The sequence below is a fragment of the Mobula birostris genome, chromosome 24, assembly GCF_030028105.1.
Source record: "Mobula birostris isolate sMobBir1 chromosome 24, sMobBir1.hap1, whole genome shotgun sequence".
NCBI lineage: Eukaryota > Metazoa > Chordata > Chondrichthyes > Myliobatiformes > Myliobatidae > Mobula > Mobula birostris.
The window spans coordinates 42,334,010-42,348,016 of NC_092393.1; the positions used below are offsets into that span (position 1 = coordinate 42,334,010).

A 14,007-nucleotide genomic window follows, 5' to 3' on the forward strand; every position below is an offset into this window, starting at 1 on the left:
ATTGTGTCACTGCTCCTCCCTCAGTCCAGGGCAGATACTCAGCATGGACGTTGGTCCATTTACTGTTAATAAAAGCCTTTCAGTATTTACTCTACTTCCAGTCTTTTGGGGTAATTGATAGTGCATCACATTCTTAGATTGTTTCAAGGCTCTGTCGTTTGACGTTTAATATTCTGTGCGTTACTTGCTCGTTTTTTGCCATTTGCGGGATTTGTTCTTTTTTTTTGTGCGTTGGGTGTTTGATGTTTTCTTTGAGTGGGTTCCACGGCGTTTCTTTGTTTTGTGGCTGTCTGTGGGAAGACAAATCTCAGGGTTGTTGTATACTGTATACATACTTTGATAATAAATGTACTTTGAATCTTTGATTAAACTAGGATATCATAGGGTTGGGTGGAAGTAAGGAATTCCTTAAACCTCAATAAGAGAATTCTTGAATCAGACTCGGAAGGCAGGAACCAGTGTCAGGTCAGTATCTGGGAAATGCGGAACTTTGTTGAAAGATTTTTGATTCATACTATTAACTCTGATTCTCATTCTAAAAATAATGCCTGCCTTGATGAACAGAAATCTCAAAAGGGATGTACAGCCAGCATTGCTGTCATATCAAGCAACAGATTCAAACGTCACTGTATGGATTAAGATGTCTATTCATTAGTTGATCTGATAATATTGTTTGATGAAGTTTCAAGGTATACTGATGAGCTTAGTCCAGTAAATATACTTCACATGAACTTGAGTCAAGCCTTTGACAAGGTTCCACATGGGAGACTAGTCCAAAAGTTTCGGATCTAAGGATTGCAGTGCAAGTTGGTAAAATGAATCCTAAATTGATTTGGCATTATTGGGATTATCTCCGAGAGGATAATAATAGAGAGTTGTTTTTCTGATTGGTGGCTGGTGACTAGAGGTGTTCCATGGTGATCATTATTGTGATGCCAAGTTCAATTTCAAGTTTAACTGTCATTTAACTATACATATGAATACAGTTGAACGAAATATTATTCCTCCAGAGCCAAGGTGCAAAACACGTTGCCAACAGTCACACACGGCACACAGCACATGACAGCAAAAATACATACAGTTACAAAAATAATATACCCAAGTCCCTGATTGGCATGGCCTGAAGATTGGTTGTGCATGGGGTGTTGTCCTGGAGCCACATCTCGGTAAGAACAAATGTAGAGTAGTTCCTCGCCACACGCAAGTGTAGCTGCAGGTGATCGCAATCCAACTTATCTTCCACCAAGCGAACACTAGAGGGCAGCACCAATGGAAGGAGCCAGGAGCCAGCCCCAACCCAGCACGCCCACAGAAGCCTCCGCTCTCTCCCACACCGCCTCCGGTGTCTCCTCCCCTGGGTGGCTGCAACAGGTGGCACCACGGCAAGGGCCTGGCCCACGCAACAACCGAGGCGATGCAGCGTCGCTCTCGGAAATGAACCAATGAAATGGACTTGTGGTATTCTACATTACCGATACCCAACAGGGTCTTGCGATCACCAGAAAAACATCCAAAGCAATTTGTTGCCCCACTTGTTGGACTGGGCAGCACCCCTGCACAACAACGGTACGCAAAAGATCCAAGCGACAACGCGGTACACAACAAGTCCAGCTCCATCGCGATCCAGCAACTCACTAGTGGGATAGACCTGCAGTAATTGATGTTCTTGTCTTGTGATCAGAAAAAAGATGTAAAGGATGAATAATTACACCTTTGTTTCGCCCCAGAGAGGCCACTGCAACCGTGCATGCCGCCACCTTACCAGGAGATTTGTATGTGAATGATCTTGCTATGATGTAGGTGCCATGATCAGTCACTTCAGAGGTGACAAGATGGTTGGTAGAGTTATTGACAGTTTGGAGGCTGGCATGGCTACAGCACGATGTCAATGTTTTGGTGAAATTGGCCGAGAAATGGCAGATGGAGTTTAATCCTATAAATGTGAGATGATTCTTTTGAGAGAACTATTAAGGCATGGGCATACACCATGTACAGTAGGTTCCTGGGAGTTTTCAGGAACAAAGAGACCTTGGTGTACTCTGAAAGAGGCAGCACGGGTAGATAAACTCATCAAAAAGGCTGGATCCATCCTTGGCTACCATCTAGACTCTGTTGAGTTGGTCGTGGAGAGGAGTTCACTAAGCAAACTGTTATCCATTATGGACAATCTGGTACATCCTCTCCATAACCTACTGAATAAGCAAGGGGAGCACCCTTTCAAACAGGCTCATTCAGTTCCACTGTCACAAGGATTGTTATAGAAAATCTTTCCCACCAAATGCAATAAGCATATACAACAGTTCATCTCAGTGTGTCACAAGAACACACATCATAGTACAATAGTCTCTGTTTTATTATTTCCTACATTATTATTGCACATTGGTAAATTATTATTGTGTATATTATTATTCTGTAATTTATTATTAGTTAAGTCTGCACACTGCTAAATGGGTTTTTAAACGTTGCTGCTGTAATGAAAGAATATCCCACTCGGGATCAATGAAGTATTTATTTTTATTATTATTATTATTAAGAGGGAGTTTGGGGCTCTGACCTTCATTAGTCAGATGCCAAATGCAGGAGTAGGGAGGTTATGCTCCAACTTACTAAAAGGTTGATCACATCTCTGCCAGATTGCTGCATGCAGTTTGCTCACTGCACTATCGAAAGGCTGTGATAGTGCCGGGGATGGTGCAGAGGAGATTTACCAGAACATTGCCTGAGATGGAATGTTTTCAGTTACGAGGAGAGACTGGGAAAAACTAGGTCTTCTTTCCCAGCAGTGGGCAAGGTTAAAAGGGGACATGTTTGATGTATACATAATTATGAGGAGTATAGATAGAGTAAACTGCAGAAAACCTTGCCCCGTTTTATACGTGAATAAAACTGGGGGATATAGATTTAGGGAATGGGGAAGAGAGTTAGTGTGGTTCTGAGGGGAACTTCTTACAACCACACTGCCTGTGAGACAGTTGGAAGCAGAGTAGCCAACAGCATTTTAGAATTATCAAAAGGAGCACCTGAATTGCCTTGGCATTGAAGGTTATGGGGCAAGGGTGGAAGATGGGATTTATACTTGTCAGCATGGGTGAGGTGGGCCAAATAGCCTGTTTCCCAGCTCTACGTCTCTATTATTCTATGACTTGTTTTTATTTCATTTATTTGGAGATACAACACATTAACAGAGAGTGACTTGGCCTTGAGGGCAGCAAGTATCTGCACACTGCCCATGGGTGTGGGATCATTATAATTCCTCCCATCACATGAGGGTTTTGAAGATTGACCTCCCTCACTGGAAATGCAAGCCCCTGTGCATCAACAATGACCTTGACCTCTTGTCCCTGAGAGTTAGTCAAGTTTCTATCAGGTCTAGATGTGCACAGCTAAAACATTTATAAAGCAACGGATGCATGTAAAATCTGAGTCATTTACTGTTACCACAGAACCAAGAGTTGTTTAAAGTTATAACTCTGCATGAGGAGACAGAGAAACTGGACCCTAATGCTTCACTTTTCCTTATTCTATATTTCGTTACAACTCAGGAGGAGGCCAAATAGGGCCACACACTAGGCCAGCTCAGGGGCCAATCTCTGCCACAGATACTGCCACCCTAGAGTGCCCAATTAGCCAACCAACCAATGGGAAGCCATTAGAAGCCAATGTAGTCACGGGAACAACATGCTAATTCAGCACAGTCAGCACCAGAGGACAGCATGCCATATCATTGACAAGAGATGGGTCGAAGGAGCGAAGCATGAATTATGCAGGATATACTGTTACGGATTCACTCTCAATTCTGCCCCATCAGCGTAGCCTCATTCCTGGACAAAGTTAAGACTTTCAGACATTAGTGTTGGTTGCTCCTTAATAATGCTGAAGCCTCAAACATTTCATGAACCGTTCTGAGCGGTGTGGTGTGCCTCCCTCTCTGACTGTGTCCCAGGATCAAGCAACCCTAACTGTCAAAGGAAGGTCAATATTTAGTTTAATCCAACAGGTAGCTCCTAAACTATTGCATTAAATAAGCCCATGAGCCACTGAATTCAAATAATCTTCCATTTATGGGAACAGTTTTTGCCTGATATGACTCAAGAGATCGGGGGCTGCTATTATACCAGATGTCTTTGGCCCCAAGTTGCGGAAGTGTTCATGACAAAATATGTTCTGTGAGTTAACTTCAGTGCTCAAAGTATTCTGCCCAGTTGCCACTTGCCACACTGGTTAATGGAAGAAGCTGTTGTCCTCCAGAGATGGTTTCTAACTGCAGGGTAATGACGTTAAAAGCAGGTGATGTGTGGGCTAACGAGTTTGAAGCTCAAGAAACACTTCGCATTGTAATCATGTGTGAGTTTACCTCTAAGTGCATGGTCCAGACTTCAGTTTTGTTGGCAGAGGCAACACATGGAGAAAATAAACCCCATGCCCAGCTCTTGTGCATTTCTGTAAAATAAAACTAATTGCCACACTCAGTATGGTCCATTGATGGGGTATGGACCAATGGTAAAGGATCTTGCAGCATGTCCCAAGCCTCCTGTCATCTAAGGATACATGCCAATGAAACTTTGCATGTAAAGAAAGTTTGTCTATCAGACATTGTCTGGCAAAGTAATCAAATGACCTCCCTCTCCTATATGACCTGCTTTTCCAATGTGTTATGGTGTCTGATAGTAACCAGGCTCTTTCTCTTCCTCTCCTTCTTCCTTTTCATCTTACTCTTTGATTGTATTTTCATAGTTTTCCTCTTTATCCTCAGGGAAACACCCTGTTTGTCTATTTGCTCGGTTGTGTGGGGAAGATGTTGATGAGTATGCATTAGGAGACCCTTTCCATGGGTACTGGAGGGCCTGGAGTGCTACAAAGAGACCTTTAGAGATCTCCACTAAACTCCTTATGCTGACATGTTTTTTTATTAAAAGCTAGTGATGGCCCAGGATGGAGAATTCAGTGAGCAGGGGACAGACTGTATCCTCAAGATTTGCCCACCAGGTCTCGGGGAGCTGTGAAAAAGGTTAGGCAGCTGTGACAGTCTTAGACTGAAGGAGTCATGGGAGCTTGTCAGATATCTTGTACTGATGGCCGAGCCCAACCTGAACATTAATACAATTATAGGAAACAGTACAAACGTGTCCTTGAGGAGTATCTCCAGACACCTACAGCCCGTGGAAATGAAAGCAGTCTTCATGTACACAGTGTGTCAATAGACTTCTCATTTCACAGTTTAACCATTAGTGCCCGCACAGGTTAGGCAGTGGACCAAGTGGAGAAGGATCCTGAAATAGGACTCTTCATTTTTGAATTTTATTTTTCCGGGTTTGCGGTAAAACAGAGGCTTTGACCTCTGGTTAATAGGACAGAGAAGAAGCTTTGAGATGGCAATCAACATCAGTATTAGCAATTTTATCATTAATAATGGAAGAATTCCCTCTGTTTAACAATATTCCTCTGTAGCATCGTTTTACATGACAGAGACCAGTATATTTTTAAAAGATTTTTGTTCTATGGTAATATGATGTTTGCTAGAACCATAAAGATAACCTATTCCCCTCTCCCTCTCTCTCTCTTTCTCTCTGTGTGTATATAAATATATATTTTTTATATAGGCATCCGTTAGTCTCATGAGACCATGGATTTGTGCCTTGGAAAGTTCCAGGGCGCAGGCCTGGGCAAGGTTGTATGGAAGACCAGCAGTTGCCCATGCTGCAAGTCTCCCCTCTCCACGCCACCGATGTTGTCCAAGGGAAGGGCATTAGGACCCATACAGCTTGGCACCAGTGTTGGCACAGAGCAATGTGTGGTTAAGTGCCTTGCTCGAGGACACACACGCTACCTCAGCCAAGGTTCGAACTAGCGACCTTCAAATCACTAGACGAACGCCTTAACCACTTGGCCAGGTGCCAACACTAAATATCTATATATAGATACGTATATACACACATATACACACAGTTAGGTTATTCCTCTACATTTTGTTTTTCTTTTTACCCAGTATATATCATTATCCAGAAAACTTGAAATAGCTCACTTGGGTTGAAACCCAAGTCTTCAATATCCTTTGTCAGCAAAAAAACTTTTGATACTTTAACAATAATGAAAATATCCTTGTATTAATTTTTAAAAGTCATCTGAATTAGTTAATTATCACCATCTTTAAAGTATGTCAGCTCAATATGGTTTAGATACAGACCGAAAAATTCCCAGACATGTTATTACTGTTATATAGTCAACAGAGAAAGAAGATTCACATTCTGCTTTACACGCTGCATTTGGTTTTTCCAGACACCACATAACTTGAGTAAATAGAAAAATTGCGAGGAAAATAATCAGACATTGACCTCGATCCCCTGCCTAAAAGTCAGCACTCACAAGACAGATTTCTGCCTTGGTTATGAGTAGAGTCTATGTCACCTCACAGAGTGCAATGGGAAAATTGCAGACATCCTCAGGTTTCTCAGCATTTTGGAAAGGAAATCTGCTGGCTGCACCTGTCCCAGTTCACCTGGTGTGGATCCAACTGCCCTATAACAGCTGTGGGTTTAGGGGAGGGAATTGAAAGTGCACATTAAAATTTTATTTGAAAATCAAAAATTTGCTAACGTTTGAAATAAAGACAGAAAGCACAGTAAATACTCTGCGAGGCAGGCTGCATCTGTGAAGAGTGCATTGAATCAAATTTATCATTACTGACTTACAGGGCATGAAATTATAGGATGCGAGTTAATATGTTAGGTCAGTCACACCAACAGAACTGGAGATGAGAGATAGCATTCGTTTTAGGTTGGAGAGGAGGGGATTGGAGAGAACAAAGGGGTTTTTCCGTGATTGTGTTCTATGCCATCCAGTTCATAGATGAACAGGAAGTTAAAGAATAAAGAACACAAGAACATGTTGGAACTGTGAGAGTAACATGGTAGCTGCTGAAAGTCTGAGACAAAAGAGAATACTGAAAACATCGAGCAGATCAGGCAACATCTGCGGAGAGCGAAGACCTGTGTTACGATGGATGACCTTAAATCAGAACTAGCGAGTTCTGATTCACGACAAGTTTATCTGAAATTGCTGACTTCATTATTAAACCCCATGCTGCAACATGCCCATGTGTTGTTCTTTGAGGTTAGTTTAGATTTTATTGGGAGAGCATAGGAGGCCAGAATGAAATTAGATTGGGAATTGAAGTGACAAGCAACTAGAAGCTCAAAGTGGACAGAATAAATATGTCATGCAAATTGGTTTCATAGATGAACAGGAAGTTAAAGAATAAAGAACAAAAGAACATGTTAGAACTGTGAGAGTAACATGGTAGCTTGATCTGCATTTGATTTCAACCATATTGTGAGCACCAATGGATTTGGAGAACTGAAAGTAGTGTGTGGGTCCCCGTAGAGTAGGGAGGGAAGAGGTAAATCAGTAGGTGTTTCCTCTTCTGCAATTGTAAAGGAAAGTGCTGTAAAAAGGAGAGAGGCTGATGGACACTAAGGACCAAAAGGATTTACAATGCTGAAAGAGGAAAGGAGGGGAAGAGGTAACTGGTGGCAGAATTTCATTGAGGATGGTGGAAACCGCAGAAGATGATCCATTGAATGTGGAGGCTGGTGGGGTGGAAGATGATAATGAGAGAAACCTTACTCATGTTCTGATTGGGAGGAGAGGAGTTGATGACAGAGGTGAGGGAAACGCATAGTTGAAAGCCAAGGCTAGAGAAAAGTCGAAGACATATTGTTGGCACTGGTGGGGAGAGTCTCATCATCAGGATGGATACAACGGAGAGAGAGGAAAAAAATGGGAGAATGAAAAAGAAGTCCTTACCGGGAACAGGTTGTGAGAAGGTGTAGGCGAGATAGCTGTGGTAGTCTGTGAGCTTGTAACGGATATGGATGATGAGTCTCTCCCCTGAAATGGAGAAGGAGAGATTGGGAAAGAGAAGGGAAAATACAGATATGGAACAAGAAGCGTTACTTTTCCCACCTGAAGGTGAGAACAGGTTAGAGGGCAGCAGCAAAAGTTTTGGTTTTGTTTTGTACAAATACAAAAGAGAGACACCAATAACTTCATCAATTTAGCATAGTTGTAACCCATAGGATAATAAGACCAAAAGACATAGGGGCAGAATCAGGCCATTCAGCCCATCATATCTGCTCCACCATTCCATCATGACTGACCTTTTATTCCTCTCAACCCCATTCTCCTGCCTTCACCCCATAACCTTTGACACCTTGATTAATTAAGAACCTATCAACCTCTGCTTTAAATATACTCAAGATTTGGCCTCCACAGCTGTCTGAGGCAATGGATTCCATAGATTCACCATCCTCTGGCTAAAGACATCTTAGTTCTAAATTGACATCCCTCTGTACTGAGGGCTGTGTTCTCTGCTCCTAGACTCACTCACTATAGGAACCATCCTCTTCACATGCAATATTCCATAGGCTTCAATAAGATATCCCCTCATGCCTCCAAATTCCAGCGAGTACACACCCAGAGCCTTCAAACGCTCTTCATATGTTAACCCCTTCATTCCCAGAATCTTACAGGTGAGCATCCTTGGGGCTCTTTCCAATGCCAGCACAGCTTTTCTTCGATAAGTGGCCCAAAACCACTCATAACACTCCAAGTGTGGTCTGACTAATGCTTTTTAAGGCCTCAGTTGTAAGACTGAGCCATGCAGGTTCCCATAGTTACCCCTCTGATTTGGAGCTAAAAGATTCAAAGTCACAATAACTTCAACCAGGCAGCAGAGTGTTTTAACATCTGTCAGCAACAGAATTCCTTGGCTTCCCCTCTTATTACTTCCCAGCACCTTCTGGCTTCACTTTAAGTCAATGTTTGTTTAAATCCTACTGACTTCAATCACTTCAATTGTTTTCAAATATGGTTTTTGGTGTTTTAATGTTTTTTTAGGTTTATAATAATTTGAGGTTTTTGTAATCATTATCTATGATAGCGCCTGAGTGATTCTGAAGGTTAGTTTTAATGGGCAGTAAATACACGGCCTGTCAGCCTGTCAAGGAAACCCAGGAGGCAGACCCTGCCACACACACACTCAAGAGAGATCCAGTACTATTCCGGGCCTCTCCAAATGACTGGAACTCAGAATCCCAGCGGAAATGTGCCAGCTCCAAAGGCAGGCCACCAGCAAGCTTGGGCATCTTGCCAACTGGTGGAAGATTCCCTTCTCCCCTTTGTGTAATGGTAGTTAAAGCCTTGATATGCTTGGTTTATAAGCTTTAGTCTTATGTCTTCTTTTCTTTTGCTTCATTAAAGAAAAACGAAAACAAAATTATGTGCTATGGAAAGGGGCCAGAAAAGACTGCAGACCAAATAGCAACATTGTTTAAGTATTTTTTTAAAAAGCAGTTTTAAATCCTGTGAGATTCTGGGCTGCTCTATGCAAAATGTGCAACTAATGAAATTTGTACACAGAGATAACAATTAGCTAGTTACTTTAATACTTAAGTGGGAATTTTGTGATAAAACACTGAATGATCAGTTAACTGGAATGAAGTGGCAAATTGCATTATGCAGTCCGTAATGAATACTAAGGATCTTTTGGGCTCATACTCACACGCAAACCTCTGTTTGCTTCCCATGACCCTCTAGAATGCCTTGTTTATTTAAACAAGCTCATTCAGAAATTTAATTGTGCAATAACTTTTTAGAACCAGAATTTGCAGTAATGTGACCTAGAATTTAAATGTACGCGAACAAATAAATATCAAAGTTAGCAATCCTATTGTCAAAGATGCCCTGCTCTGTCGTAGAATGAATGACAACAGTAGCTTGCTGAGAATTCAGCCCTTGAAGTATGTGGAATAACGGAAAAATGTGTTTATCCGATATGCCTTAATCAAACTATTATAAAAAAAAGTATTTATTAATCCTGGTCTAATAATGTGAAGTCACAAACATGGCAAAATAACTCCCTGACAAGGAAGATTAACGTTAAGAATTGTGGAATCCTATTACTTCAGATTTGAACTAGCGTTGGAGACTCTTGTTTAAAAGAAGTGAAAATCTGTTCTTTCTCCCTCTCTCTCTTTCTTACACCTGATATTTAGATACTTCTTCTAATTAACACTTTCGTTTCAGACTCCAAAATGGTCAATTATTCAATTTTTCAGTCTCATTGTTTAAGGAAATACACATTTGCCTACTTTATTATATTTTAATATGGACAATTTACCCCAGCATGAAACCAACCTATAAACGAGCATTGTCCATTCCTTAACCCTAGGATCAGAAATAAAGTGTGCAGCAATGATAATCTTCACATATCTATATTTTTGATGTTCTGTTGGTCTACTCTCAGTAACATCTATTTTTTTTCCTGTTAGGATAGTAACATTATTTTTTACAACAGCATGGTAGCATAGTGGTCTGCATAATGCTTTTCAACGCCAGTGTCCCAGGTTCAACTCCCTCTACTGTCCGTGAGGAGTGTGTATGGTCTCTCCATGTTGACCGCATGGGTTTCCTCCCACAGTCCAAAGGGGTTAATTAGACACCTGGATGTAACTGGGGTGGCGTGGGCTCGTTACTGTATCTCTAATAATAAAAAGTTATATAGCAAGTTTACCACTTTGAATTCATATTATAGCAATTCAAATGCTTTGGGTCATCCTTAAATGTACTTGAATGTAATCTTTTTTTCCTTGCGTATCATGCTGTATTTGTTCACACATCTGGCTTCTGATGAAAGGACAGAGACCCGAAACATTAACCCTGTTTCTCTCGCCACAAATGGTGCTTTACCTGCAGGGTATTTATATATTTTTTTAATTCTGTCTACAGTTCTGCAAACGTACAAAGAGAAGAAATGGGGCAAAGTAGTCCATTCAGCCCCTCAACTCTGCTCTGCCATTCAATAAAATCATTTACTTTTTAATTTTCATTTTTATTTAATTTTATTTCGAGATACAGCACAGTAACGAGCCCTTCTGGCCCAATGAGCTCTCCCATGTGACTAATTAGCCTACTAACTGGTATATCTTTGGAATGTGCCATACCGTCACAGGGAGAACGTACAAACTCCTTACAGACAGCGGTGGGATTTGAACCCGAGTCACTGGTGCTGTAATAGCATTACACTAACCACTACACTACCACACTGCCCAAAGAGAAGATCATGGCTGATGTTCCGTATCAATCCCTGATTTCTCTAACAGCCAAGGGTCCATTAATCTGGACTGAATGCAATGACTGAAGCTCCAGCGCTTTCCAGCATAGAAAATTCCAGATTCATCACTCTCTGCATGAAGAAACGTCTCCTTATTTCAATCTTAAATGACCTAGACATCTTAGGAAACCTCCTCCCTATCCAGAGCAACAGGCAATCTGTAGGAGGAACTCAGATGGCCGAGCAGCATCTGTGGGACAAAAGGAATTTTCAGTGTTTTGGGTGACCTCCATTCTGAGCAGAGATTTGAACCAAAACGTTGACAATTCTGTTCCTTCCATGGATGCAACCTGACCCACTGATTTCCTCCAGCAGATTGCCTGTCGCTCTACATTCCAATATCAGAAATCTCTTGCAACTCCCCACCGTCCATGCCAGTCCCACCCTTTCACGTCTCAATGAAGTAAACTCTCAGTCTTTCAAACTCTAGGGAATAGTGGTCCAGATTACTCAATTTTTCCTTATTTGGCAGACCCGCCATTCCAGGGATCAACTTGTGAACCTTTGCTGCACCCTCTCAACCACAAGTATATCCTTTCAGCAGAAAGAAAAATTCTCTGCACGATACTCTGAGCATTTTGTGTTCTCGCTCGTGGCTGTTCTCCGCTCAGTACGTACTCTCCCATGTTGTGATTTACACTTTAATGTCAAATATCCTTTTCACAAGTCAAAACTAATATCCTCCCTTTGGGAATTGAATTGAATTGATTTTATTTCTTACATCCTTCACATACATGAGGAGTAAAAATCTTGTAGACAGAATTTCATGATTTGTAAATACAGAGCATAAAACAACGCTGTAACACATAAATCTCTGAGGTCTGTTACTGCTAATCGATTATGTTAATATAAACAACTTGCAGAGTGTTACATTGTCATGATGTCATAGAACACTACAGCATAGAAACAGGACCTTCTGCCCATCTACTCCATGTCAAGCTATTACTGTAGCATGTTCTCAACTTACCAACCCTAACCGTACATCTTTAGAATGGGAGAGGAAACCAGAGCACCCGGAGGAAACCCACATGGTTACGGGTAGCACATAAAAGCTCCCTACAGACAGAAGCGGGAATCGAACCCCAGTCGGTGCTTGCTGTAAAGCGATTGAGCTAACCGCTACAATACCATACTGTGTATTGATCAGTATTCATCACAGACACCTAAGAAATACTGCCACTGTGCAATATGTGCACACGCCCTAGAAAATTATATATAACAATATTTGTGCAGAACCACACCGGGCTGCAATTCACACAGTTTGGGAAATCGCAAGTAATTTTCTTATATCACAAATGTACTCTTATCACAAAACTACACTCAGAAGTTGTGCAGTAATTAGAAGTACAGATCAGAAATCCAAGAAAAAGTAGGTGCTCAGACATGCAGGCAAAGATTTCAAGAATTTACACACTATTAGGTCTAAAAGCGATGTCTATTACCTCAGAGATGGTAGTCCAGAAACAGAAGAGAGATACGAAAACAAGGACCTGGGATTTCATGCTGCTTCCCGCCGTTTTCTGCAAAAGATCCATTTACTGCAACTGTGTGGGGATGAACTAAATTATAGTCCAGTTAATTACAGGTATTTAGTCCCTTTTTTTTCCCTGAGCTGCCCAGCAATGTTTGCAAATGAGATCCTCACATACTTCTTCCGCACTAAATCTACGCCCACTAAAAGCCAATGGAATTCATTAGTGAAAACTTTCCCTTTTAACTCTTAGGCTGCTAAAGAGCACCAGTCAACATATAAAACTGTCTTCCCAGGGCAGTCACTTTTTAGAATTAGGAAGCATTTTTTTTTCGCTCTTAAAGAAGGTAAAACTTAATGAGGAATCAGGAGCTGCAAAGTTTGTTTGTGTAGCATCTCTTATTTGGCCATTTGCTTCTAATTTAGCTTCCAGAGTGACTCAATCGTACGGAGAATGGCACAAACACATGACTCTGTCATATATTGAAGATGTGCAGAGCTGGTAGATCATGACGGAGGTGTGCTGATCTGACACCAGTGCAAATGCTTCGGAGCTCAGTGGTGTTCCTAATGTCACATTGCCCAGATGAATCAAGCACTTAGAAGCAGTAGGAATCCCTCGCCCAACCTCAGCAGGGATAGTCAGGGTGCACAATCGCTCCCCCCTCTCCGTCACCGTCAACATGGGTGCCTCCCACCCTCCCCAGGTGCTGAGCTTATTACTAAACACTCCGCACTGCCTAGCACCTGAAAAATCACATTGTCAACTTCATCGATGAGACAAGAAGGGTGGGTCTCATGACCAACAACAATGAGAAGGCCTATAGAGACAAGGTGGAAGAGCTCCAGGCCTTCTGCCAAGTATATAACCTCTACCTGAATGTCAATAAGACAAAGGAGATCGTTATCGGCTTCAGGAGAATGCGCACACCCACCCCCCACCCCCCATGCCACCCCTGGCAGCTTCAAACTCCCAGGAGCGCACATCTCACACAACCTCTCATGGTCCCAGAGCACATCCTACACAGTCAAGAAAGCTCACCAACGCCTCTACCTTCTGAGGAGGCTGAAGAATGCTGGATTGGACACTTTCACAGATGCGCAGTAGAGAGCACCTTGACAAACTGCGACACTGCTAGGTGCAGAAACTGCACTGCGGCAGACAGGAAGGCCCTACAACGGGTCGTCAAAACTGCCCAATGCATCACTGGCCCCTCATCAAGGGTATTTTATACAGAAAGGAGCCAATAGCCCCCCCCCCAACTATTTTCCCCTCTCCCATCAGGGTGGAGGCTACGTAGCATTCACACCAGGATCATAGACTGAAAAACAGATACTTTCCCCAAGCAGTAAGGCTGATCAACAC

The 14,007-nt window shown here is 42.1% G+C and overlaps 1 protein-coding gene across 5 annotated transcripts in view; it reads right to left on the bottom strand.

The window, feature by feature from the left end:
- Window positions 1-12,830, bottom strand: part of LOC140187351 (platelet-derived growth factor subunit A-like) — an 86,892-nt gene extending 74,062 nt beyond the window's left edge. For 4 of the 5 annotated variants that reach the window (XM_072242578.1, XM_072242574.1, XM_072242576.1 and 1 more), the window contains exons 1-2: window positions 12,613-12,830; window positions 7,804-7,887 (exon numbers count right to left, since the gene is read on the bottom strand). In XM_072242578.1, the coding sequence (XP_072098679.1) occupies window positions 7,804-7,887; window positions 12,613-12,705 (177 nt within the window). In that variant the 5' untranslated portion in view covers window positions 12,706-12,830. The remainder of the gene's footprint in view (window positions 1-7,803; window positions 7,888-12,612) is intronic. The other variant, XM_072242575.1, reaches the window with a different exon arrangement.
- Between the last annotated feature and the right edge of the window lie 1,177 nt (window positions 12,831-14,007).